Genomic DNA, 27,704 nt, shown 5'->3' with positions numbered 1-27,704 from the left:
TGTATTTATTTAATATATTTGTCACAAGGGCTCAACCAGAGACTTAATTTAAAAAACAGAAACAAAACAAAAATGACACCACAGCTTAAGATACAGAGTCCTAGACAGAAATGAAGAGAAAGACTATCTAAGGAGAAAATAAAAAGACAACACAAAGAGAGAGGCTGGACAGTCAGGGATCTTGGCTGGAGACCTGCTTCGAGTAGGTTTCTTGCAGATACTTCTTAAAGGCTGGAAGAGAACAGGCAGGTCTCAGGGAGTGGTGGGGACAAGGTTACAAGGGGCCCAGTAACATCAGGTTACGAGGGTTACAGGGGGCAAGGGGGCAGGCAAGGATACAAAGGTGGGAGCAGTCTGGGGAGCTGGGGAGGATTTCCTGACACAATAGATTCTCCTGCTGCGGGCTGCCTGGTCAGGTCTCCTGGATGGGTTCTGCTCCCAGGGATGCTGGGGAGGTGACTGGGGTTCTTAGTGAGCAAGTCATTTACACAAAGTTTGCTTTCTACTTAAAAAGTCCCTCAACCTACATTACTGTAGGAAGTTAGCTTTCTGATTTTACAGCAAACAGGCAAATCAGAAACACCAAGGCAGAGGTAGAAACTGGGTTATCTGGGTTAACCACCCACCCCAACCCAGTCCTCAGGACACGATCCCAAGTCACCAGGATCCTTCTGTTTGAGGGAGCCTTTGAATATTGGGGAGGGATCACCCGGTGCCCGAGAAGGATGAAGGACCCACCTGTGGGGTTTTTCCAGAGCTCGGCAGCATGCGTGTTCAAAGGACTATCAATGTTTGGTTCTGTGGATGGGAAGAAAGAGAATGGTTAAGTAGAAGAGGCTAGCTGGGGGTGGGGGCGGTCCGGACAGGTTCCCAGTCTCAGGGGGGAGGCGCTGGTCTCAGAAGTCACCTCCTAGCAGGCTCTGGATGGACAGCAGGATGGTCCTGACATCATACAGGGCAGACCACTTGTCCTTCAGGATGTCCAGGCAGATATTTCCCTGGGTGTCCACGTTGGGGTGGTAGCAGGGTGTGAGGAACTTCACCGTGGGCGCGTTGTAAGGGTAGCCACTGGGGAACTCCAGCGAGAGCTTATACCTCAGGTCTTCATAAACCTGGCATTGGAGAAACAGAGCGGGGGGCAGTGAGCCTCCCACCCTGAGCCTCATATCCCAACCCAAGCCCCGGTAAGGGGCTTGTAAGGACCTTTGAGTTTGCCTGGGACTTGACAAAAGACAAAGTGTTACACTGGCTGTGGTACTTTCTCTCCTATCTGGTAGGGACATCAGTGATCCTTCAGTGTAAACTGGCATCCTGAGGACTACCACAGCTGTGCTTTAGTCAGCCACAACATTAGCTGCTGACATGTAAAAATTAGGATATTTTAGACATACACCTGAATTTGTTTTTGTTTTTTTTAAAAATAATATTCCCTTTTGTGTCCATGAATGGACACTTGAGGTGCTGCTACCTTTTTTTTTTTTTACTATTAAAGATTTTATTTATTTATCTGACAGAGACACAGCAAGGGAGGGAACACAAGCAGGGGGAGTGGGAGAGGGAGAAGCAGGCTTCCCGCCGAGCAGGGAGCCCGATGTGGGGCTCGATCCCAGGACCCTGGAATCACGGCCTGAGCCGAAGGCAGCCGCTTAACCCACTGAGCCACTCAGGCGCCGCACTGAATTTTTTTTATTTTTATTTTATTTATTTATTTACTTTTCTTCAAGATTTTATTTATTTATTTGACAGAGAGAGACACAGCGAGAAAGAGAGAGAGAGAGGGAACACAAGCAGGGGGAGTGGGAGAGGGAGAAGCAGGCTTTCCGCCGAGCAGGGAGCCCGATGCGGGGCTCGATCCCAGGACCCTGAGATCCCAGACCCGAGCCGAAGGCAGACGCTTAACGACTGAGCCACCCAGGCGCCCCTGAATTTGTTTTTTTAAAAAGGTTTCGTTTTTCAGTAATCTCTACACCCAACATGGGGCCTGAATGTTTAACCCCGAGATCAAGAGTTGCACGTTCACTGACTGTGCCAGCCAGGCGCCCCTGGATTTCTGACTCATCTTTAACCAGATATGCAGCAATGGGAAGCTGCCACCTTGAGACTGGTGCCCTCCCACTGGCCAAAGTCCTCACGTACCCTCCCTCCTTCTTTCTGTTCGGGCCCCTATAGGCATCTGAGATGGACAGCCCTGCTTTCAACCCAATGTCTTCCTGGACAGAGGGAGAGACAAGGGCCCCGGGCTCAGAGCACCAGAACAGGACAGGCACGTGTTGAGCCAGGCACGTGTTGAGCCAGGCTCGAAGCTCGCGACCTGCACTTGGTTTTCACCCCAGCCCCGCCCCCAGACCCCGCAAAGTCACACTCACCTACCTCACCCTGCACTTACTGTGCCTGCTGCCCCATGGATGGTCCCCACCCATTTGAAAAGGTTGTCGGATTCAGGGAAGGCAGAGATGCCTTTGTCACCAGACATCTGGGGAAGAAACAACATCTGCTGGGCTGCACAGTACACTTTTGGGGGTCAGTAGGTGAAATCCGTCCCCTTAAGCTCATCAAATTTTGATCCAAAATTTGGCTCAAACTGATGGGCTTTTTTGAGGAAGTGACTCAATTCTTGGGGCTGAACCTGCCCCTTTGGGGAGCAGCACTGGGGTGTGTTAAGGAGGGAAGGGTTATGCAGAAAAAACACAAAGCAGCTCTGTGCCCCCAATCTTGTTGGATGCTGGGAATCCAGTTCGACATGCTAGTTAGGGCTGGTTACATAAAAAGCCTCAAGACCATTCACAGACTAGGGAGATAGGGAATATTGGCATTGACGGATCTGAGTTGGATAGTCAGGGTTAAAGTAGACAAGGTCATCTAGGAAAAATTACTTGAAAAGTACGACAGGCGTCTTCCCTAAGAATAGTAAGGGGGGGGGGTTGGGTGTGGTTAAATCTCAGGGCAGGGCAGTAGGGCCAGGCAGCATAGAGAGAAGAAGGCCTTGCATGGCTTCAGGGAACTGTATTTTAGAGGGAACTTCATGGTGGTGGTGGTGGTGGTGGGAGGGATCTGGAGTAGACACTGCTGGAAAGAAAGGTGTAGGCGGGGTCTATTAACTTCTTCCCAGAAGAGGAAAGCGGACTCATCTTTTTATCCCCTGTGCTGTGTCTAGCAAAGAGCCCGATGTAGGAAAGGAGGCTACTGATAAGTGAGTGGGGAGGTGGAGGGTGGATCAATTGGCCTGGGGGTCTGGGCAGGTAGTCACTCACCATGAGGGTCATCAGCTCCTGCTGTAGCCTGCAACATAAGCGTTGGGAGTCACCCCGGAGTCTGGATGGGCCAGGGCTCCACGCGGTGCTTCTTCCCTCACCCCAGAATCTCTGGGGGAGCTGTCATGGAGGCTTCCCCTACCCTGAGGCCAGACTCAGCTGCGGCACACTCACTCCCATTTCCACCGAAGAGTCCCAGGGAGTCCTTACCCTTCCTAATTCCAGGTTCCGGCAGGACGGTTCTGCCTCGTTCTTAAGCCCCTCGGCTTCTCTGACGTCTCTCTCCCTGTGCCGGATCCCAGTTTCTCCCCGCTTCCGTCCCCACTCCCCCTCCCTACCTCGCCGAGCCACCGAAGGTCCCAGGCACACTTTCATCTTGGCTCACCCGCGGAGGATCATGGCGGCGTACCTCCCCCTTCTGTCCTCCTTCGGGGGGCCCTCTAAGGGCAGCCCGAGCTCCCGGCGTGCCCTCCTGCCCCCGCACATCTACCCACTCCAGGAGGAGGTGGGGGCCCGGAAGTCCGAGCTCTGGACCCCAAGGCCCAGGGCGTGCCGGGCCCGGCCAGTGTTACTCCACACTCCTCACCTCTTGCCCACGGGGCCCCGGGCGGCGCCCCCGCTGGGCTCGGCTCCTTTGCGGGCGGCGGCGACGCTGGCGGCAGCTGGGTCGCGGTTCTGGGAGGCCATCCCGGGCGGTGCGGGGAGAGAGACAGGAACTCGGAGAGCACGACTGCAACTGCAGGGCCGGCGGCCCGCCCGCCCGCGTTTGAATTGTAACCCTCCGGCAGCACCGGCCAATCAGCGGCTCGCTTGGGTTTGATCCAGCCAATGGGGCGCGCCAGAGCGCTGTGTCACTGCGCAACTGCTAGACCCACCCCCCAGCGCACCAATATTGGGCGGTGGAAACCTGCTTCTGAAGGGCGATTGGCAGAAGAGGCTGTCATTAACTAACGAATCTGCAGCGGATTGGTGGCCTTTGGAAAACGCCGACCATTAAAGGGCCGAGAAAAAGTCCACGTGGGATGAACACTTTCAGGTCCCAGGACTGGCTACGAGAGCGAGCTCCCGGCGCGCTCAGCCGGGATCCCCACTCCCAGGAGGGAACGTCTCCGGTCTGGCGACATCGGTACCCTTCCCTGAACCGGGAAACCCTTGCTCCTCCACATATTTTAATGTCCCCGACACCTCTGTAGGGACCTTATGGGAGGGGTATGACGGCCAGAGCAGGAGACTGTTGGAAACAGGCTTCCACAGCAGCCTCTCCCACGGTTTGCTGTGTGACCCCGGACACGGCATTTAGTATTTTCACCTGTAAGACGGGGGCAATAAAAGCATCTCCGCACTTTTCTTCCGGTCTGTCGTCAACCCCTATGGTGCCAGCCAACAGGTCCTGCCACTTCTGTACCTTAGGGGATGAAGAGATAAGAAACAGGGAAGGTTTGCAGGGTACACGGTGTTCCCAGCTTTGTCTCATAAAGCAGATAGGCACGGGGCAGTGGGACCTTACTGGGTCCGACCTGCGATGGGGGAGGGGTACCTGGTCCTTTTTTCCTACACTCACGTCTAGATCCCTTGGTATTTTGTCAGCCCCTACAACAGACTGCACAGCTAGCTCACTGTGTTTATTACAAACTGTTTAATTGCTTCTTAACCCGATAACTTTACAAATACAGAACCACGTGCCAGTCTGGGGGTGCTCTGTAGTGAGTCACTACAGACTGGCCCAGGCACAGCTTAATGCCGCTGAGATCCATCCAGGAGCAGTCCCAGTAGTGGCCTCAGTGGGTGACAGGGCCTTGGAAGAGGGCTGCCAAGTGTAGCCAGGGGACTTGGCTTCGGTCAGGTCTGTGGAGGTGCTTCAACAGCACGATGCTCGTTCTCTGTTCGTAGTGTCTCCATGTACTTTCGCATCTTCTCGACCATCCAGGAGGGTAGCACAAAGGATTTCAGCTCCTCCAACTTCAGGTCCAGACATCCTCTGGAACAGACATTGAGGAGGAGAGTTGAAGCAAGGAGGGTGCAGGCCCAGGCTCACCCAAAGGGGCCACTGTGGGGGGGGCGCAGGGGACATCTAGATGACTGGCTTTACCTGTAGTCATCACTGGCTGCGAGGTCCCGGATGTCCTCCTCGATGAGGAGGTAGGCCTGGGGCAGGAGCAAAGGAGAGTGGTCACTGCCTCTGATTCACTTCAACTCAACAATACTATTAAACATGTACTTAATGTAAGGGCTGGAAGGGAGAGGGCATAATTTACAGTTTAGAAGAGTGAGTAGGGAGAGACTGGAAAATAGCTCCGTGAGACAACCTTTCACTCAAATAGAAAATTTATGGGTTAAGGAGTGGAGATGGGTGACTTACAGCCGCCTCCTCTTTTAGAAAAGGACTCTGGGTGGCTTAAAATGAAATCTCAAGAGAGCTAGCAAAACACACATGGAAACAGGGAATCAGGAGGAGGAAGCTGTAATGTTAACTCTAGGAACTGAGATGATCTGGCTTTGAACTTCGTGGCAGAAGGGCAAACGTGAGAAGCTGCACTGCTGTCTCCTACCAGGGGCCTGCAGCTCGGCTGCGGCACAGTGCCATGGTCTGCAGGGGGAGAGAGCCCTCTCGTGCACTTACCACACAGGGGATGTCATTCATCACATGGGCAAGTCTTCTGGGGGAGACAGTTCTTTCTAGTCTTAGGGTCAGGAGTAATCTGTGTGTGTCCCCTGAGTAATCTGTCATCTTATGAGCACTGTGAACTATGTAACCAATGAGATGTCCCTGAGAAGGGCCTAGTGCTGAATTTGCAAAAACCCATGGAAGTGTGCTAGTTTCCCAAGTCAGCTATTAAAAAAAAACACCCCTTTTAAAGCTAGTCTTGTTCATGGCTTAATGTTAGATCCTGTCTTTCCTTTTCCCATCTATTTCTTATTTACGTTATTTTGCATTTTATGTATGTGGTAAGTTCCCTAAAATCTTCTTAAACAGGGTGTAGGAATAAGTAGAGTAGTAAAACAGAAGATTGTTTCCTTGCCAGAAAGGAGATGGTATACTGGTTTGCAAGGCCACTGAATTCTAACAGGAGCAGTCCCCGCGGTGGGACTGAGTCCTCAGGTGGGGGACACCGCAGGTGATGGACAAAGCCCTGCTAGTTTCAGAACGCATGCAAGGACGGTTTTCCCAAGGTCGCTGCTTGATGAGCTAAGAACTCTTTAAGCAGAGGTGATTCTGGAAGGGGCTGCTAGGCGTGGCAAACAGGTTTCACTGCATGTGCTAACTCCTACTGACAGGAGGTACTGCCTGGAGCACTGTGTTGGGGAGATCCTACAGCTGTGTCTGGCGGAAGAGGTGGTGATCCGTGAGAGCCATCTGTCAATGGGCACATGAGGTAAAAGTAGTGTTACATGTGCTGTGCACCTGCCATTCTTATGCACAGCTAATATAGTCTGAATAAGGCTGGTGAAGGAGGGAGCGAGGGAGTGGCGTGTGGGAAGGGAATCCAGGGATTAAGTCTGGTCTTCAGTGTGAAGAAAGGGGCCCTCTCTACCCTGGCAAGTCTCCTTTTCCACATTCATCAGGCTCTGAGAGTCTCAGACATGGAAGGAAGTGCCACCAACAGCCGGACCCTTGGCCCCTGGGCTGGGTGGGTCCCTGGCTGGGCATGTGTGAACAGTGCTTACCATCTTCCCCCCTGTTGCCCGCATGTGATGCTGCTCGGCCAGCCAGTGCTTGTCCTGGGGGTCAGCTGCATACTGGAAAGGATGAAATCACAGATGTTAGCCTAGTGGGAGGAACTTTTCTCATTTGGTTCTAGAGCATCTCTCAGCCCCTGAGCATCTCTCACCAAGACCTCGTCCCAGCCTGGTGAATGCAGAGGGCTTGCCAACCTCTTCACAGCAAGCGGAGCTGAGCCCAGGAGGCCAGGGGATGGGACCCAAATCCCAGAGGTTTAGCACACTTCCTACCCCTTCCTTTCTCAAAGCACAGCACTCTGGCCACTGGTCAGACTGGTGACTATTACTCTAGAGCTCTACTCTTTTTCGAAGAATGACCTGAGGTAGTTTACCACACATATGAACTGTTATGGTGACCATATTTTCCGAAACAAAAATCAGGACAGGTCATGCTCTGGGGGGAGCAGAATAGCACTGCGGTTAAGAACTTGGTTTTGGAATTAGGTTTACATTCTGGTTCTGGGGCGCCTGGGTGGCTCAGTCGTTGAGCGTCTGCCTACGGCTCAGGTCGTGATCCCAGCATCCTGGGATCGAGCCCCACATCGGGCTCCCTGCTCCGCGGGAAGCCTGCTTCTCCCTCTCCCACTCCCCCTGCTTGTGTTCCCTCTCTCTCTCTCTGTCAAATAAATAAATAAAATCTTAAAAAAAAAAAAAAAATCAGGTTCCTGCCTCTTAGTAGATGGTGTCAACCTGGGCAGTAATTTCCTTGAGACTCAGTTTCTTCATCTGTGAAACAAACAGTATCAATACTTAGAAGCTTGTTAAGGATAAATGAGATAGTGCATAAAAAGTGGTAAAGATAGTATCTGACACAAAGTGCTCAATAAAGGTAGATTTTATAAAATAGGTAGGACAGTTGAAATAGAGACAAAGCTGAGAAATCTGTATGGTTACTACCCTTTGTGTGTAAATATTTCACTTCCCAAGTAATATAAATATTAATAAAAAATTTAATAAGAGTATGCATTTTCTATCCCGATTTCAATCCCACTTCCAGGGATGTATCCTGCAGAATCACCCACACATGTACACAAGGGATGTTTGGGATAGCACTGTTCATAATAGCAAAACTGTTGGAAAAACGTAAATATCCACTAATAGGGGGGTAATGAAATAAATTATGGAATAGCCATTTTATGAATTCTACACAGCTGTTAGAAATAAAATGAGGGGGGTGCCTGAGTGGCTCAGTCATTAAGCGTCTGCCTTCGTCCTGGGATCGAGCCCTGTATCGGGGTCCCTGCTCTGCAGGAAGCCTGCTTCTCCCTCTCCCACTCCCCCTGCTGTATTCCCTCTCTCGCTGTGTCTCTCTGTGTCAAATAAATAAGTAAATAAACCTTAAAAAAAAATAAAATGAGGGAGACTTAATTTAATAACATGGACAAATCTTTAAGATATCATCCACAGATTTATAGTGGTCAGCTCACTTTTTCTGTAAAGGGCCAGCTAGTAAATATTTTAGGCTTTGCTGGCCATATACATCTTTGTTGCATATCCTTCATTTTTATTTTTTATTTTTTTTTAAGATTTTATTTATTTGAGAGAGAGAATGAGAGAGAGAGAGAGAGCATGAGAGGGGGGAGGGTCCGAGGGAGAAGCAGACTCCCCGCCGAGCAGGGAGCCCGATGCGGGACTCGATCCCAGGACTCCAGGATCATGACCTGAGCCGAAGGCAGTTGCTTAACCAACTGAGCCACCCAGGCGCCCATTTTTATTTTTTTTATTGTTTTTACAGATTTTATTTTTAAGTAACCTCTACACCCAACGTGGACCTCGAACTTATAACCCCGAGATCAAGAGTCACACACTCCACTGATTGAGCCAGCCAGGCACCCCCATTTTTATTTTTTTAAATCACCCTTTAAAAATATAAAAAATTCGAGTTGGACAAAAACAGGCTCCTGGTTGGATTTGGCCCACAGGCCATACCTGGCCCTGTATTAGAATGTTAGCTCTGTGAAGGCAAGGAGTTTTGTGTGTCTACATTTTGTTTACTGCTATATCTCTAGCACTTTGAGAATGCTCAGCACTCAATAAATATGTGTTCAATGAATGAATGAATTTTTGGGTGAAAAAAAATAAAATCAGAGAACAATATGTAGTTATAGATGTATTATTGCTATTAACACGTATAGTCAACAACAAAAAATATCACTGAAGGCCATATACACACCCACACCCATGTGTGTGCACAGGGAGGGCCTGGAGGATGCTGCCATGCTGGCGGTGGTGGCCTCGAGGGGAGGAGACTCGGAGTCAAGAATGAAGGGAACTTTGCGTTTTGTTCCCTGTTAGCTTCTGCATATTGAATCTTTTTACAGTAAGAATGGGTTTTATATATTATTTCTATAATAAAAAAAAAGTTAAAAAGGAAAAGAAAAATTTGAATAATGCCTTTAGGAAGACAGAAAAATGGGCAAGAGATACAAGAGGTAGTTTACAGAAGAAATACAAATGGATGCTAAATGAGTGAAAAGATGCCTGTCGTCACAAACAGAGAATTAAAACAACAAAAACATTTTCCTTCCACTTCTTAGACTGGAAAGATTATAGTGCAAGATCGTTCCCACTGGTAATGAGTGTGGGTCGGCAGTTTATTACAAACGGCAGATCAAAGAATTGGGAATGTGTGCTGGTAATATCAAACGCTCACGGAGCCCTTGCTATGTGCCAGGCAGTGCGCTGGGAGCTTTACTGCACTCTCCCCTAATTCTACCAATCCTGTAAGGTTGGACTGTATCATTCTGTTTTTGTAGATAACAAAACAGGCTCAGAAATGGGAAGGAAAAATAAAATAAGATAAAAACAGAGAAGAAGGCAAACCATAAGAGACTCTTAACTCTAGGAAACAAACTGAGGGTTGCTGGAGGGGAGGTGGGGGGATGAGGTAACTGGGTGATGGCCATTAAGGAGGGCACCTGATGGAATGAGCACTGGGTGTTACATGCAACTGATGAATCACTAAATCTTACCTCTGAAACTAATAATACACTATACGTTAACTAAACTGAATTAAGAAAGAAAGAGAAAAAGAAATGTGAAGCCACTTGCCCAAGGTCACATGGCTACTAAGTAGCGGAACCAGGACTGAAACCATACTCTTAACCATTGTGCTACTGGAGTTCCAAGGAGGTTCCAGAGCACATACACTTGGGGGATGATGCAAGAAGGGTTTTGGAAGAGGTGGATCCTACAGAAGAGTCAGGCAGAGATATAAGCCAGGGGGTGGGGGGAAGGTCATCAGAGGGAACAGCAGGAGTGAAGACACTGAAAGGAAAATGAAGTAGCAAGTAGCTCACACTGTCTCAGTGCTGAGGATCTCAGGATGTAAGACTTAAAAGGAAGAAGAAGGTCCACCCCCCAAAGAACCTGAACTTGCACAGAATGTAGTAGACAGAGCCATAATTCTGGGACCCCAAGCCTTACGGATGGGTGCAAGAACATGTCTTGAACACACATGTGCTATTTTCTAATATATTTGGATACTTTTGTGACTGAAGAAACACAAATTCATTTAAGAGGGTGACTGATATCATGCCCCTCCATTATTTTCTTAAATAGTAGAGACCTAAGTACCTCTCTTTGAAAAGGGATAGAACTGCTGCCTTGCTCCAACCTCTTTATTTTATAGACAATTGAATAAGGTAATGGGGAAGAGCTCAGGCTTTGCTGAAGACAGACCCAGACTGGAATCCTACTTATCACTTATTGGCTGAGTAACTTTGGGCAAGTCACTTAGCCTTTCTTTACCCCCGTTTTTGTTTTTTTATGTTTTAATTTTTTAAAATTTATTTATTTGACAGAGAGTGAGCGAGAGCAGGAGTACAAGCAGGGGGAGTGGGAGAGGGAGAGGCAGGCTTCCCGTCAAGCAGGGAGCCTGATGGGGGGCTCAATCCCCGGACTCGGATCATGACCTGAGCTGAAGGCAGGCGCCTAATGACTGAGCCACCCAGGCGCCCCTATGTTTTAATTTGTAAAACAATGAGAGCTATCTTTGTTTTAAAGGATAGCTCCCTGAGATAAAGTAAGTGCAGCACCTGAAACCCGGTGTGGTCCGCAATAAGCACACTAGGAAAGTAGTTGTTACTGAGGGGCAGGATGTTCAGTAAATTACAAGAGGTAAAGGTTAAGGGCAGAGGGGTAACTAGAACACAGAAGTCCTGAGTCCCAGATGAGTGTTTGTTCCAAGCTTCTCGGTGCCATCCACAGCTCCCACCGCACACACTGCAACGGCCTGCCTGACTCGCAGCACTCACCTACCTTAAAGAGGTGCGGGTGCTTGATGTAGATTCTTCCTCTGGTGCCCCCCATCCCCAGGGCCCTGAAAAGGAATGGAGGGGTGGTAAGGATTCCAGCAGCTGCAGTCCTAGGGGTAGGCCCCCAAGTTGTCCCCTCCCTCAGCGCCAAAGCTCTGGAACTTACTTGTTGGCTCGAGATCCCAGCACAAAGGTGGTAGATTCATTCAGCCGGGCTGGGTCCCACTATGCAAAAGAGAGAGGCTGGTGAGGGTGAGGTTTACCTGGCAGGCAGGACGGAAATACTCTTTTCCTGCCTTCTCCTACCACCATCCTTGTCCACTATTCCAAACAGCTGATTCAAGAAACCAAGTATTGACAATATGCTGGGCTAGACACTGGGGATAAAGAGATGAGTAATTTCTGGGGGACACAGAAATTATAATTATACCAGCATGAGACAGGCAGGGATACAGATGCCAGTTGAGAGGGATGCCATGGGGGACAGCAACAGGAAGGCTCCCTTGCAGAGGTAATTCCCTGATTAATTCTGGAAGGGCAGTGGGGAGGAAGAAAGGACAGTACGGTATAAATGGGAGGAAGTGAGAGCGGGCTTGGCAGGCCGGAGAGACCACGAGCGATTCCGCGTAGCTAAAAGGAGAGAGCACGGATTAGGGAGTGGCAACAGAGGAGGTTGAAGAGACAGACGGGGCTAGAGGCCTGGGCGTGCTGCTTTTAGGAGTTTGCACTTTATCTTGTAGGCCATGCGGAGTCACTGAGGTCTCTAAATAGGGAGACCCAGATTTGCTTTAAAGACAGCTCACTCGCCCACACATGGCTAATGGATTCGAAATGGCAAGACTATAGGCTGGGAGCAGTTTAGAGGTTGCTGTACTAAAGCATTTTTTTTTTTTTTTAAGATTTTATTTATTTGACAGAGAAAGACACAGCGAGAGAGGGAACACAAGCAGGGGAGAGGGAGAAGCAGACTCCCTGCTGAGCAGAGAGCCCGATGCCGGGCTTGATCCTGGGACCCTGGGATCATGACCTGAGCCGGAGGCAGACGCTTAACGACTGAGCCACCCAGGCGCCCCTGTACTAAAGCATTTCTGAGAGAAGATGAGGGTCTGAGCTCAGATGGCAGTAAGGATGACAAGGAGGGAAGAGGAGCTGTGATCTATGTGGGAGGTGGGATCAGCCAGGACTCGAGTGGATCTAGACAGGAAGAGGGAGGGAAAGATGACTAAAGCAGACAATGCTAAAGGTCTACGAGGAAAGATTCTGACTGCAATTTTGGATAGGCTGAGTTTGAAATGCTACAGAAATTCCAGGCAGGGAGGTCTAGCAAATGGTAGGAGACGTAAATTCTAAACCAGAAAGAGACGTGAGGGATAAAGGTATGGTGACTTCAGCATACACTGGTCCCTGAAATCCTAAGAGTGAATGATTGAGAGCATTCACAGAAATTTTACAGGCAGGAGTGGGCCAGCGAGACAATTCTGAGGGACGCCCATGTATATGGGTCACTGCTGAGGAAGAGGAACTCATGAGAAAGAGAAAGGATGTCTGGAGTTACTGAATAATCAGGGAAATGCAGGATTATTGGCTCTAAGGGAGCAGAGTTTAAGACGGAAGGCAGGGTCACTGGTGTGAGAGCCGAGATGGCCAGTACCACCGGCGGTGGAACCCTTTTACTGGACAGAGCCTCCACCAGGCCAGTGGAGCTTTCACCTACCTTACTGGGCTTCCACTCATGATTTTATTTGAAGAAAGGATTCTATTGCTAAAAGAGCTTGCAAACAACTGTTCTGGAGGCAACAGAGGCTAATGGTTAAGAGCATAGCCTCTGGTGGCAATGGACCTTGGCTTTGAGACTTGGCATGACCATTTAGCAGCTATGTGACTCTGGGCAGGTCTCTGAGCCTTAATATAAGTTCAAGGTTATTAAGTGTATACGATAACTACATTTAATATGCTACACCACAGAACAGTAACAGAATCTATCTCATAAGATTGTTATAAAGATTAAACGAGATGACATACAAAAGATTTAGGGCAGGGCCTGTCCTCTACTAAGCACCCCTAGTTCCAATCCCTGTTTAAGATCCTTCTGGGAGGCCAGTGGGGGTGCGGGTGCAGGGTGGGGGTTGGGGAACAGGTGGGGTGGCTCTGGAATGGCATGTGCACATCCCTCAGCCCCTGCCCTCACGGTGGGTCTCCCCGGGATAGCGGTCATTCCCATGCTCACATAATCATACCTTGGGGCCTTCTCGGCGAATTGGTTCACAGGATTTTGGTTTCCATCTGATTGGAAGGAAAGAAGAAAGGTGACTTCGCTGAGGTGAGGCCTAGGACTGGAACAAAGCCTGCTGGTGGTGGTGGGAGTTCCTCACACACTCTCGCTTTGGCCCTGGCGGTCCTTCCTCCTGGTAAGCCATTGGAGGATGTACAAAGGCAAACGCCATTCTAGGACTGGCTCTGAGGTTACCTAGCCACACGGGCGGATCCAGGAAGCTCTCTGAGATGTCGTTTCCTTCTCTGTGAAAAGGAGGGAACAACAGCAGCTGCCCCCGTCCTGTGTTTGTGAGCCGCAGAGCTGCCTCGGGGAGGCAGGTACGGGGCGGGGGGGGGGGCGGGGCAAGCCATGCTGTGACGGCCTTACTGCTCCATCTCCTAAGCCAGTGGTTTCAGACTGTCCCCGCTGCTCCCAACCAAACCGGTGTGGCTGTCTCGATTAGACTTCCACATAAAGTTTTATTTGAAGAAAAGACTCTGTTGCTTCAAAAACCTTTGTAGTACAACTGTGCTCATTATTAGCTGGTTGACCTTGGACAAAAATTCTGAGTCTGTTTCCTTTTTTTTTAAGAAATATTTTATTTACTTATCAGAGAGAGAGAGAGAGAGAGAGAGTGCACAAGCAGGCAGAGGGAGAAGCAGGCTCCCGGCTGAGCAGAGAGCCCAACACGGGGCTCGATCCCAGGACGCTGGGATCATGACCTGAGCCAAAGGCAGATGCTTAACCGACTGAGCCACCCAGGCGCCCCTCTGAGTCTGCCTCCTGATTTACAAAATTAACAATACCTTCACTAGAGGGTGGCTGTAAGGATTAGAAGGTAAAGTATATAAGATATTTAGAGCAGTTACAGCACATTATGAGCATTCAATGTGTACTAACAATAAAAACAGGTCTGGTATTTAATGAAGCTGGGCTAAACAGTTCTGGGGCAAAAGCAGGATAAAATAGTGTCCTCCCTGCGCCTTCTTTCCCCACCCCTCAAACCAGACTAACCCTCCTCCAAGGTGACTTAAACAGCTGGATCTGATTTTGGCAGGTGAGGAGCTCTGGCCTCTCTCCCTCCAGGCCCACCCCCTCCCCGCTCTCCCTGCACTGCTGGCCCCTACTCACACCATGCTGGCAGCTGCCCGATCGTTCGACAGCATGTGTCCAGGAGGCCGTCCCTTCCTCTGCCAGAAAAAACAGCTGTCAGAGGCCTGACCACGTGGGAAGCCCCACCCCATGCCACTGGCAGGTCCAGGGTCACTTGGTAGAGATGGTTTTCCAAAGAGACCAAATGAGGTTTCAGAGTGAACAGGGAGAGTTAACAATCTCCAGGGGGCCTACCTCTCAGGCTAGAAAGGCCCCCCGGTGCATGGAGGAAGCCCTCTACCTTCTTCTGGAGTTATAGGGCCTTTTCCCAGCCAGAAAACATGGAGATGAGTTACCTTTTTGGGAACGGGGCTTCCTCGATGGGCACATTCCTCTTCTGTCTGTCGGCCACGCTGGAGGAAAATGGAAGGGAGGGGTCAGTGGAGAGCCAGTGCCTGGGATCGGCAGGTCCCCAGGGGCTGCAGAAGACAGAGCCCCGGACTATACCATCCAGCCCCTCCCCGGGCCGGGCCTCATTTGGACCTGGTCCTACGAATGGGTAGTATGTGGAAGCTCCCTGGGCCCACAGAGTTCACCTGCCTCCCAGCCTCATTGGTCTCCCCTGGCAACACCCCAGACCCAGTGATTCTGACCTTTATCCCTGGAAGCTCATGGGTCAATCTGGGTATTACTTTTTCTCCATCTGAAAACAGTAATTTAGCCTGAAGGGAAAAGATCAAGTGTTAACAGTCACTATTTTGGTGGGTAACTGCTGGGTTAAAACTCCAAACTGGGTTGAAATATTTTCATGGCCAGTACAAAGGCACTCTGAGATATGCATATACATAGATATCTACTTTTTTTTTTTTAAAAACTTAAGTACAGTTGACCCTTGAACAACATGGGTTTGACTCGCACGGGCCCACTTAACACAGTGTTTTTTTTTTTTTTGGATAAAAACAGTACAGTACTACAAATGTATTTTCTCTTCCTTATGATTTTCTTAGTAACGTTTTCTTTTGTCTATTATATTATAAGAATACAATCTAAAAAACATACACAAAATACGTGTTAATCAACTGTTGATATTATTGGTAAGGTTTCTGGTCAACATAAGCCATTAGTTTTTGGAGTCAAAAGTCTATATATGGGGGCGCCTGGCTGGCTCAGTCAGTAGAGCACGTGACTCTTGATCTTGGGGTCATGAGTTCGAGCTCCATATTGGGTGCAGAGATTACTTAAAAAAAGAAAAAGTTTATATGTGTATTTTCCACTGCAGGAAGTTGGCGCCCCTCACCCCTACCTTGTTCAAAGGTCAACTATAATTAATGATCACTGCTAAAAATTAAAGATGAAACTATGCAAAAAAAACCAAATCTCTGTATCCACAGACTACTGTTAATATTTCAATGTAAATTCTTCATTACTTTTTTCCATGTAAATATATACTATATATTATTTTTCCTAACTAAATGTATTAATATAACACATTCCTCAATAGCCGCTGCTTTTCATTTAATAAATATTGAGCCCCTAGTACAGAAGTGGCTGGGGACACAGTAGTAAATAGCACATGCACAGTCCCTGGTCTTGTGGAGCTTATACTCCGCAGGCAATCTGGATAATAAGCAAATAAACAAACAAGGTAATTTCAGATCATGATAAATGGTGTGGAGGAAAAAAACCCCAGGCAGATGTGACAGAGAATTAGCAGAGGGGAGGGCTGCTTTAAGTAGGCGGTCAGGGGAGGCTGTGCTGAGAAGGCAGCCTTCTGGGCTGGGCTGGGCTAGGGAAAAGGAGCCAGCTATCAGAAGAGCTGAGGAGAAGCGTGTCAGCAGCAGGGAGAGCAAAAGCCCCAAAGTGGGAACAGACTTGGCTTGTTTGAAGAAAAAGATGGCCTGGCAAATAATGGGCAGAGGAGAGAGGCGTGAATGAGGAGTGTGGCAAGGTAGGCAGGGCCCTGTAGGTTATGTGAAGAGTTGTGTTCCCATGAGCAGCATTCGATGGGCCTGAGCACTCCCCTCTTCTGGAAACTCTCTCCCACTGGCTCCTATGGCCACACTTCCCTGGTTTTCCTCCTACTTGTCTGGCCACTCTCTCTTAGCCTTCTTTGCTGGCTCATCTTCCTCAATGCGATTCATTCTGTCTTCTTCCATTTGGTATTCTATCTGCTCTCATCATGCTCACAGCTTCAGTTAACATCTATAAACTGATGACACCGTAATTTTTGAAAATTTGAGTACAGTTGACACACAATGTTGGCTCTATGATTTTTTTCTCTTCAGCTGTGGCCTCTCCTTTGAGCTCCAGATTTATACAACAGTCTGCCTTGTGTCTATATGTAGAGGTCCCAGTTGCTAAGTCCAATACTAGACTCATAAACCTCCTCCAAACATTGCAATGAAGAGTGCACAAGTCTCTGCGTGGAATTATGCGCACGTTCTGTGGTACTGTAATTCATACCTGTCTGCCTAACCAGGCTGTAGGTTTTAGGAGAGCAGGAACCCTGCCTGTTCGTTTGCCATTTGTTCACTTCCTCCTTCATTCACGCCTGCAACATTCAGCACACACTCAGTGTCCACATATTAAGAGTCATATTCTAGGGCTGGGCATACTGCAGTGAACAAGGTCAGGCCTCAACTCTTGTAAAGCTTAAGCTTTTAGCAGAGGTGGGGGTGGAAAGGGAGACAGAAAATAAAGTCATGAACTATTAATAATTCCAGGTTGAAATAAATGGTAGAAATCAACAAGTAAGGTGATGGAGATTAACTGGAGGTGGGGGAAGGAGTGAGATGGGAGGCTACTTTATTTTTTTATTTTTATTTTAAAAGATTTTATTTATTTATTTGAGAGAGAGAGACACAGTGAGAGAGGGAACACAAGCAGGGGGAGTGGAAGAGGGAGAAGCAGGCTTCCCACCAAGCAGGGAGTCCGATGCGGGGCTTGATCCCAGGACCCTGAGATCATGACCTGAGCCGAAGGCAGACACTTAACGACTGAGCCACCCAGGCGCCCCTGGGCTACTTTATTTTTAAAAAGATTTCATTTATTTGTCAGAGAAAGAGAGAGAAAAAGAGAGAGGGAGCACATAAGCAGGGGGAAGAGCAGGCTCTGTGCCGAGCAGGGAGCCTGATGTAGGGCTCAATCCCAGGACCCCGGGATCATGACCTGAGCCAAAGGCAGACACTTAACCAACTGAGCCACCCAGGTGTCCCTACTTTATTTTAAAAAGGATTTTATTTATTTATTTGAGAGAGTGAGAGACAGCAAGAGCACGTGGTGGGGAGGGAAGGGGCAAAGGGAGAGGGAGAAGCAGACTCCCCGCTGAGCAGGCTCCATCTCAGGACTCTGAGATCATGACCTGAGCCAAAGGCAGATGCTTAACCGACGAGCCACCCAGGTTTCCCTAGGAGGACTACTTTAGATGGAGTGGCCAGGGAAGGCCTCTCTGATGAGGCAATATTTGAGCTAAATCTGAAGAAAAGGAGGCAGCTATATCAAGAGTTAAGGATAGAGCATGCTGGGCAGTGAGAACAGCAAGTGCAAAGACGCTGAGCTTGGCATACTGGAGAAGCAGAAAGGATTCCATACAGCTAGAAGATAGCCAATAAGGGGAGGGGGGTGGGATGAGACGAAGTTAAAGAAACAGGCAGGAGCCAGTCCCTGGGTTTTAAAGAGGAGAGCGACACAATCTGGTTCATCTTTAAAAAGATGGGTCTGGCTGCTGTGAGAATGGATCGAAAGAAGGCAAGAGTGAAGCAGCTCAGGGCTGAGATACACATCTGGGAATCAACAGCAGTTAAATTGTTTTCAAAGCCACAGGACTGGAGGCAATCAGTTAGAATAAGAGCGAACCACAGAAGAGAAGGCAAGCTGGTCCAGGAGGCTGAAGAGGAGTGGACGCAAAGTCAAATCACTGGAACCGAGAAAGGAGTGTTCCAAGAAACATGAAATGACCCTGTGATAAATGCCACCAAGAAGCTGGGTAAACTGAGGACAGTTAGGGTCCACAGGATTTGATAACATGGAGGTTGCTGAGGACCCTGATATAAGAGAGGTTTCAGGGAAGTGGTGGGGACTGAATAAAGTGAGCAAAAGAATGAACAGAAGGTTACAAAGTGGAGCCAGCGACAGCCCCCTGTCCCAAAGTCGCGCTGTAAAAGAGAACAGAGAAATAGCATGGCTGCCGAAGGGGACCATGCGTTCCAGGGTGGTCTGTTTCTGCTCCTCATTGCATTTCCAGTGCCCCAGTGAATGAACGCACATGTGTAAAAACATACATAGGTAAACGACGAAAATGCATCAAAATGTTAATAGAAGTTATTGCTGGTAGTGAGACTATGAGAAATTTAAATTTTCTTCCTTATAATTTATAGTCTAATTTTATTACAAACCCACAGTAGCTAACATTTACTGAGTCCTTGTTACTGATCTAAAAGCCTTAAGAGTATTAGCACATTTAATCCTCACAACAATCCTATGATGCAGCACCTCTACACCCATTTCGCAGATGAGAAAACTGAGATTTAGTAAGGTGAGGTAACTCATCGCGAGTCACAAAGCTAGTCAGTGGTAAAGCCAGGATTCATATCTGGACAGTGCAAATCAAGAGAAAGCCTGCATTCTTAACTACCATGCCAAATTTTTCTTAATGGATATGTATTACTCACATGAATAAAATGAACAAACAAAAACAATTACCATGCAAACAAAATCAAGCAAACAAAAAATGCAAGGCAACGGGCTATAGATAAGATCAGCTATTTCTCCCCCAAAAAACACCAGAAAGGGGTAGCTAAGGAGATTACGAAGCACGACTGAGATGGTCAATGTGGTGTCAGAAGTGCAAACAAACCAAGTCTTAACCCAAACAAACTAAAAACCCTTCTCGAATTGTCTCACATCCAATGTGAAGAATCTTTTCACGCAACAAGAAGTCCTGTGTGCAGTTCAGACGAGGGGACCCCAAAGAACTTCAAGTACGCTGGGCTACCGGAAAGCCAGGCTCTGCTGTGAGGCAGCTGTGTACTATAATCATGAATAGAACTCCCATGTATTTAATATCTAGAATGTTCTGTGTTGTATGCACCCACACGGTACAGGTAGTGTGCATATATTTTCTCATTTAATTCTCATAGCAAACCACTGGTGGTGGATTCTTACTCCCAATTTTAGGGAGAAGGAAACTGAGGAACAGAAAGGTCAAAAGACTTGTTTGAAGTTTCTTGATTCATGTGGTTTCCAGCTGAACTTTGGGCTTTTCTACCTTCCTGTGCTCGATTCCTGTGCTCTGACCATACACCATCTGTTCCATATTCCAGCTTCCCAGTCACACTGATACCGGCAAAGGGACTCCACGAGGTGGATGTGGGGACTCAGGAGACTGGAAAGGTGTACCCATCCATGGAGTACAGATCATGCCCCGTTCGCTTTCATCTCATCTTTCCCGGGGACTCCTGGAGAGTTTCATGCATTGCCCTTCTAATCTCCAGAGCAGATTCCCAAACCAATCTCCTTATAGCAGCCAGAGTGATCTCTCAAAATGCAAATCTCAGTAGGCAACTCTTCTGCTTAAAACTCCACACCTGTAATTTGGCTTGATTTGGCCCCTGCTTACCTTTCCCACCTCACTACGTATCATTCTCTCCGCCCTCTGAAAACCAGCAACACTGGCTTCTTTCTGTCCCTTGGATGCACTCTGCTCCCTTTTGCCCCCGGGGCTCTCTACCTTCTTGTATACTCTCTTCATTGCCTCCTATGCTCATAGCACTTAGAACAGTTCGTAATTCCAGATCTACTGAATGATTACTGGAGTAATGTCAGGGACCTGGGGGTAAGGACTGTGTCCATTTTGCACAGTGCAGCTGGGGCCTGGCACAGAAATGGTGCACAATATATATTAGCTGGAGAGGTAAATAAACTCAAGAAAGCATTCTGGGATGCAACTGAGACTGAAGGTTTACCAATTTAATCTTGATTCAGTTCAAACTTATAAGAACATTAGCAAACTGCCATGTTTTATTATCAGCAGATGTTACAACTGATTATAACATACTCCAGTCGCAGAGTGAAGTGATGAATTGGCCTCTTAGAGGAGTTTGGTTGGCTTAAATTAAGACCATGGGAAGCAGATCAGCTTTCACTGCACTAATGGATGGAGTTCTGCCCTCTCCAAAGCTGAGGCTCAGGCCGTGGTCTTGCTCTTTTCTGAGGCTGTGCCTGAGCAGCTGGCCAGCCCACCTCCCAGAAGACATTACTCTCTCATCTCCTGAGAATCACCCTCCTAGAACTAAGTTCAAACCAGCCTCTGTGGCTCTGAATGTGAAGAAATTTCCATCTCTGACAGCTAGTGGTTTTCCCAGTTAAGCACAGAATCTGGGTGATGCTGACAATTCCTATTAATAAGAACAGCTGACACACACAAACAGGTTCACTTCTATTTTGGGAACACAGGCATTTTTAGACTTGATGTCATTTCTGCTGAGCACACCCCTTGAAGCAGGAAGGCAGAGAGGGTGATAGGCCCCACGGTACCAAAAGGGGCTGTGACTTGAAGAGTGAAGTCACCACTTGCAGAGGTGAGAGAGTCCTCAGCTGTTCTAACTCTTGCTTGTTCTGAGCCACAGTTTCTTCATCTGGAAACTAGGGATTAAAATATGCCTTCTGGGGCGCCTGGGTGGCTCAGTTGGTTGAGCGACTGCCTTCGGCTCAGGTCATGATCCTGGAGTCCCGGGATCGAGTCCCACATCGGGCTCCCTGCTCGGCGGGGAGTCTGCTTCTCCCTCTGACCCTCTTCCCTCTCGTGCTCTCTATCTCTCATTCTCTCTCTCAAATAAATAAATCAAATCTTTAAAAAAAAAAAAATATGCCTTCTGGGTGTCAATGAGCTAATGCATGTGAAAGCATCGATCCCAGTATAGGGTAGAGAGAAGCCACTTCCCTTCTGTCAGCAACAGTTCTGGGCCCTCTCTGGAGGCTAGTGGCTTGTCAGGCATCACCCCAAGTACCACGAATGAAGTGATCACACTTCTTAGTAGAGCTCTGAGGACTAAGCCTGGGCCTACGGCTGTGCGTCTCTTGTCTGCTTGGGTCTCACCTGCTCCAGGCAGCTCCGACAGGCCTCCTGGATCAGCTGCTCCGCGTCCACCTCTTCCCCGACATTGTCTCTGACATTCAGTGCTGCCTTCTGGAAGAACTAGGGAGAAGTACAGCACAGGACAAGGTCAGAAGACCGGCTAATTTGCAACAACTTGAAGGAAACTGGATATAAAAGAGAAGCTTTTATCTTCCTCTCATACAGAAGGGAAAAGTGATTATGAATGTGGCTTTCAGATCAGACAGATCTAGAGTCAGATCCCAGCTGTACTTCCCCACTCTATCCTGTCTTAAGGAGGAAAACAATCATGGAGGTGCCCAGAGGATGGCCATTACAGCATCAAGGTGTAAATAGTACAGAATCGAAGAATAACCTAAATGTCAATTATAGCTTAAATAAATCATGGCATATCCATACCAGGAAATAATATGCAAATATTAAAAATTACAGTAAGGATGGTATAGGAGAGTATGTTTTTGACATGAAAAGGCATTTATGATATGTTGCTAAGTGAAGGAGGCAAGGTATCAAACAGTTTGGTATAGAATGAGCCTATTTATTTATTATTATTATTTTTTTAGATTTTATTTATTTATTTGAGAAAGAGCGAGAGAGACAGAGAGCGTGTGAGAGAGAGAGGGTCAGAGGGAGAAGCAGGTCAGAGGGAGAAGCAGGGAGCCCGATGTGGTACTTAATCCCGGGCCTCTGGGATCATGTCCTGAGCCAAAGGCAGACGCTTAACCGACTGAGCCACCCAGGCGCCCGAGCCTATTTATTTAAAACAGCAAAAAGCAAACAGAGAAAGACAAAAGAACTACAGGGATATATATTAAATTAAAAGTGGTGGGGCGCCTGGATGGCTCAGTTGTTGGGTGTCTGCCTTCAGCTTGGGTCATGATCCCAGGGTCCTGGGATCGAGCCCCGCATCGGGCTCCCTGCTCAGCGGGAAGCCTGCTTCTCCCTCTCTCACTCCCCCCCGCTTGTGTTCTCTCTCTCGCTGTGTCTCTCTCTAATAAATAAAATAAAATCTTTAAAAACAAACAAACAAACAAAAAACAGTGGTGACATTATGGATGATTTCTTTCTTTTTTTGCTTATTTATAGTCTCTCAATTTTTATAATATACCTATATTACTTCTGTAGAAGGAAAAAAGAATGCCAGTGCCCTCAGTGAACAGCCCAGGGCAGACCAGAAAAGATCCTGAGAGTAGAAGGTCCTCACTGAATTCTGACCTTGCTCAATCCGAAAGAAATGTGTGGGATGGGTGGCATGAGACCTGGCCAGGGCCCCAGGACACCAGCAGTCCCAATCAGCTGGGGAAAGGGAAGGCAGAAGGTTCCTCCACTGTGGAAGAGGGACAGTTGGAGCCTGAAAACACTGAAGGACAGGTGATGGTCCCAAATGGAGGCACTAGGAACACATTTATAGTAAGAGTCCAAGTTGTGTCTCCAGAAGACAGCGTCACACAGAAAAATTCTGGTACCTATATACTGCGGGGGACAACTATGGGGACGTACTTTGTTTCCTTTCTCTTCTTTCCTTTCCTTTTCTTTCTTTCTTCTTTTTTTTTTTTTAAGTAGGCTCCACGTTCCTCAACCTGGGGCTTAAACTCATGACCCTGAGATTAAGAGTTGCATGCTTGGGGAGCCTGGGTGGCTTAGCTGGTTGTGTCCGACACTTGACTTCAGCTCAGGTCATGATCTCAGGGTCGTGAGATGGAGCCCCACATCAGGCTCCCCACTCAATGGGGAGCCTGCTTCTCCCTCTCCCTCTGCCCCGGCCCCCACTCACATTTTCTCTCTCTCAAATAGATAAATAAATCTAAAAAAAAACAAAAAAAACAAAAAAAAAACAGTTGTATGCTGTACTGACTGAGCCAGTCAGGCACTCCCCAAGGGGATGTACTTTCATTTTATATTTGGGAAGTCCAAATGCCTGATATTGTTAACGTTCAACCAAGGAGAAGAGCGAGGAGGTGTGGATTAGAAACCTCACGAGGTGAAGAGGAAAATTCTTCAGGCCAAATTAAATGAATAGTCAGATGAATCACTTTAAAACAAAATCCCTGGGGCGCCTGAGTGGCTCGGTTGGTTAAGCATCTGCCTTCGGCTCAAGTCATGATCACAGGTTCCTGGGATCGAGTGCTGCGTCAGGCTCCCTGCTCAGCAAGGAGTCTGCTTCTCCCTCCCCCTGTGCCCCTCCTCCCTCTCATGCTCTCTCTCTCTCTCAAATAAATCAATAAAATCTTAAAAAAACCCCAAAAAACCAAAAACAAAAACCCTAAGAACTGGAGATTAATACTGGCGTTCAATGTTGATTACTGGCTAAGTGAAAGCTAGCTAAAACAATCTGGATTCTTTACAGCCAGCCTGTGAGGGGGGCAGTGTGATGAATATACAGGGGTGACTGTAAGTGGACTCTGGACCTAAGAATGAAATCTGGTCCTGCGTAAGGGATTCGCAAATGCTGCTGGGATAAATACAAAATTGTACGAGCTTCTGGAGAGAAATTTTCTTGAGGAAAAAATGTTTTCCTTTCCATTTTTTTTTTTTAAAGACTTCATTCACTTATTTGAGAGGGAGTGAGTGAGCGCGCGTGCACATACGAGCAGAGGGAAGGGGCAGAGGGAGAAGCAGACTCCCCACTGAGCACGGAACCTGACATAGGGCTCGATCCCTAAACCCCGAGATCATGACCTGAGCTGAAATCAGACACCTAATCGACTGAACCACCCAAGAGCTCACCGAGGGATTTTATTTTTATTTTTTTAAATTTATTTTATTATTTTTTAAAGATTTTTATTCATTGAGAGAGAGAATATGGTAGAGAGAGAGCATGAGAGGGAAGGTCAGAGGGAGAAGCAGACTCCCTGCTGAGCAGGGAGCCCGATGCGGGATTCGATCCTGGGACTCCAGGATCATGACCTGAGCCGAAGGCAGTTGCTTAACCAACTGAGCCACCCAGGCACCCCTCACTGAGGGATTTTAAATAGGGGATGGACACCCTTAGGTTTACACCTTAGAGGTCACTGGCATCTGTAGGGAGAGTGGGATGAAAGAGGGGAAGAAGAGCGACAGTCGGGGATTACAGGAGGAGCCTGGGTAAGAGAAAATGTGAAGGCCTGAACCAAGGAGGAGGCGAGGAAGAAGGGCATGACAGATTGTGAAGTGGAATGTACGGGACTCTGACTGGATGGGAAGATGAAAGAAAGGCAGAGTCCTTGGCTTCTGGTTTCTAAGTGAATGGTAGTCGCATTCAAATTCACGTGTCCCAAACTGAGCTCCTGATTCCCCCTGCTCATTCCTGTCTTCCTCATAGCAAGTCAGTGGCTTGTTTTTATAGTTGCCCAGAACAGGTAACTGCTGAGTTTACTTCTCTTGTTCTTTTACCCTGCACATCTGAATCATCAGCAAAGCTCGCTGTTACCTTTAAAATACACATGGAATCTCACTCTTTCCCAATACCTTTACTGCTAACACTCAAGCCACTATCATCTCAAGCCTCCTAACTAGTCCTCCTGCAGATGATTCTCTTCACATCAGTCAGAGCGACCCTTTAAAAATGTTCAGATTAAGTGCTCTGCTCAAAACTCTCCAAGAGCCTCTATTTTACTCAGAGTAAACCCCAACATCCTTAAAGGCTGGCCTCAAAAGGTTCTGCATGAATTGGGCCCCTATTTCCTCTCTGATTACCTCTCCTATTACCCTCCCCCTGCCCCAGTCTGCTCCAGCCACACTGGAGACTTTGTTGCTTTCAATGTGCCAAGCACACTCCTGCCTCAGGGCGTCTGCCCTTGTTCCCTCTGCCTGGACTTTCCCCTGATGTGTCCGCATAGCTTGTTTTTCCCTCCCTTTATTCCGGTCTCTGCTCACATGTGGCTTTCCTGGACGCTATGAAACACCACTACTGTTCCCCACTGGTCACTCTCTCCCCCTTCTCTCCGGCGTTCCCTAATGTAGTACGTATCTGTTTAAAGAGGGCAGGGACACTGTTCACTTCATTCGCTATTACATCCTCAGTGCCTTGAACAGTGCTATTATGGTGGGAGCTCAGTAAATACTTCTTGAATGAATAAACACAAGAGGAAGAGGTTTAGGAAGAAAAAGTTCAGTTCTGAATATGCTGTTTGAAGCATCTACGGGACAATCAGGTAGAGCCATGTAGAAGTTTACTTAGAAGCCTAGAAAGGAATTTTAAATAATAATAATAATGTTGATACTGTTAAACAAGTAATAAAAACACTTATTTGAAGCATGGTGCTGAGCACATTATGCTTAAATTATTTTGTCCTCATAGTAGCTTGGCAGAAGAGGTATTTAAATGACCCCCAAAGAGAGTGGGTAAAAGTTCTCAGGAGTTCATAACTGGAAGACTTTACACCTCTGTGCGTACTCGAGAGAGCCAGGGGGATTGTGATGTAGGAAAGGCCCACCCATGGGTCTCCGTCGCTCTCACCTTCATGTACTTGTTGAAGACAGTTTGGATCTCCTCATTGATGCTAGGCTGCAGGACAGCTCGGAGGAGGTCCATGGAGATGGCGGGATCTGTGAAACTGCATTCAGGAGGGAGACACAGTCAGGGGTCATGACCCAAACGTATCTTTCCTAGTCTGCCCAGCCAATTATTGACATAGGCTCCTTTAATGACAGTATTAGATAGCTTCACCTGAAAACAAGCTACATGCCCAGGTTCTGTGCAAACTACACAGATGTATGTCTTTATTCCATTTTCATAATAACCCTATGAAATGAGTATTCCTTTTTAAAGTGTTTAATGAAATACAAAGTCTATACACTTTAACAAATAGTTTTAGTGAACATCCACTTAATCACGACCCAGGTCAAGAAATATAATCAGCATCCCGTAGGTCCATCTTGTGCTCTCTCCCTTCACTGAGAAATATACTACTATTAGCCCCACTTTTTTCTGAACCTCCATGCTATTCTGCCTCTTTAGAGCCCTCAACCACAAAACCCAGTGAACGTTAGGGATCTCAGGCACTGCTGAGTCCATGATACCTCCTCATTTTGTACGTGAGTCCAGAGGGGGCAATGATTCAACCCAAGGTCACACACAGAATTACAGAAGCTGACTCTCCTCTTTCCTAGTCCAGTGTTCTTTCTAATGGCTGATGATCTCTTTTCAGCTCTGTGCAGTGGGGACCCCAAAGGTGCCACCCAAGCCAATGCCTGGGAGGCAAATACCCAGGACCAGCCTTACCTTGTTGTCATCTGTGAGCGGCGGCCCCTTCGCTGCACCTGCCGGTGCTTTATCATTATGTTCCAGGGGTTCTGTGGGGACCAAGGGAACATATGTCACTGAGGCCCCTGACACTGGGGTAGAGGTGGAGGGTATGAAGTTAAACGGAGACACCCCTGTTTCTCGGGTACTTTTAGCACCTCTCCCACCCTGGGATAGGCGGGAGGGCAGCGGTTGCAAGGCCCTGCCGGGGTGGAGGAACTGAGGTAAAGTTTCCTGCCTCGAAAGTCCCAACCCCCACCTTTTCTGGGACGGCAGGAGGAAGGGAACCAGTGTTTACGGAGGGACTACTCTGGGGCAGGTGGTGTGCTGGGCGCTTTCTTCGCATTTACACCCCATCCCCATAACAACTTTATGAGGCGGCACTAATCATCTCCATTTTACAGAAGAGGAAACTGGAGCTCAGGGGTTGACAGGACTGGCTCACGTCACCTAGCTAGGAGGGCGGCACCAGAATTTGAATCCAGGTCGTCGGACTGCGAAAACGCCAACCCCCTGGGCAGCACCAGCCGCCGCGTTCTCTCGCCCGCGGGCCAGGGTCCCGGGAGCCCGAGGCCCAGCCGGCCCGAGCCCAGGCCCAGCCCCGGCCTCCCCGGGGGCGTCCTCACCGTGAGAACCAGCTGCCCCGCTGCGCCCGCGTCGCCCAGCTCGGGGCCGCCCCGCTCTGCCCCGCCGGGTCCCCGCGGCTGCTCGGCGTCGCCAGTGGCGCCCATGGCTCCCCCGGCCCCACAACTTCAGCCCGACTCTGCCACCGGCCGGAAAGTAGCCCCGTGAC

At 48.3% G+C, this 27,704-nt stretch overlaps 2 protein-coding genes across 4 annotated transcripts; both read right to left on the bottom strand.

Annotated features, from left to right (window-relative positions):
• Positions 1–4,783, bottom strand: UBE2C (ubiquitin conjugating enzyme E2 C). Of its 3 annotated transcripts, XM_028122000.2 has the most exons (7): positions 4,561–4,783; positions 3,838–3,987; positions 3,252–3,279; positions 2,387–2,473; positions 908–1,112; positions 739–798; positions 1–231 (listed from the first exon to the last, which is right to left on the bottom strand). In XM_028122000.2, exons 1-7 carry the CDS (start codon positions 4,584–4,586, stop codon positions 173–175), a joined length of 615 nt encoding a protein of 204 aa, XP_027977801.1. In that variant the 5' UTR covers positions 4,587–4,783; the 3' UTR covers positions 1–172. The 3 variants fall into 3 exon arrangements, with proteins under 3 accessions (XP_027977801.1, XP_027977802.1, XP_027977803.1); XM_028122001.2 differs by having other exon boundaries at positions 3,838–4,783; XM_028122002.2 differs by lacking the exon at positions 2,387–2,473.
• Positions 4,784–4,868: 85 nt separating this feature from the next.
• DNTTIP1 (deoxynucleotidyltransferase terminal interacting protein 1) lies at positions 4,869–27,694 on the bottom strand. The gene is made up of 13 exons (XM_028121999.2): positions 27,538–27,694; positions 26,891–26,961; positions 26,126–26,222; positions 21,670–21,768; positions 15,227–15,295; positions 14,930–14,986; positions 14,613–14,671; positions 13,465–13,510; positions 11,394–11,452; positions 11,232–11,292; positions 6,918–6,989; positions 5,341–5,396; positions 4,869–5,229 (listed from the first exon to the last, which is right to left on the bottom strand). The coding sequence occupies exons 1-13, from the start codon at positions 27,640–27,642 to the stop codon at positions 5,091–5,093; spliced, it is 990 nt and encodes a 329-aa protein (XP_027977800.1). The 5' UTR covers positions 27,643–27,694; the 3' UTR covers positions 4,869–5,090.
• Positions 27,695–27,704: the final 10 nt, after the last annotated feature.

Source organism: Eumetopias jubatus, unplaced genomic scaffold (assembly GCF_037043125.1).
Source record: "Eumetopias jubatus isolate StellerSeaLion01/CBP00866 unplaced genomic scaffold, mEumJub1_p1.0 scaffold_9, whole genome shotgun sequence".
NCBI lineage: Eukaryota > Metazoa > Chordata > Mammalia > Carnivora > Otariidae > Eumetopias > Eumetopias jubatus.
This window is presented reverse-complemented; position numbering and strand designations above follow the sequence as displayed.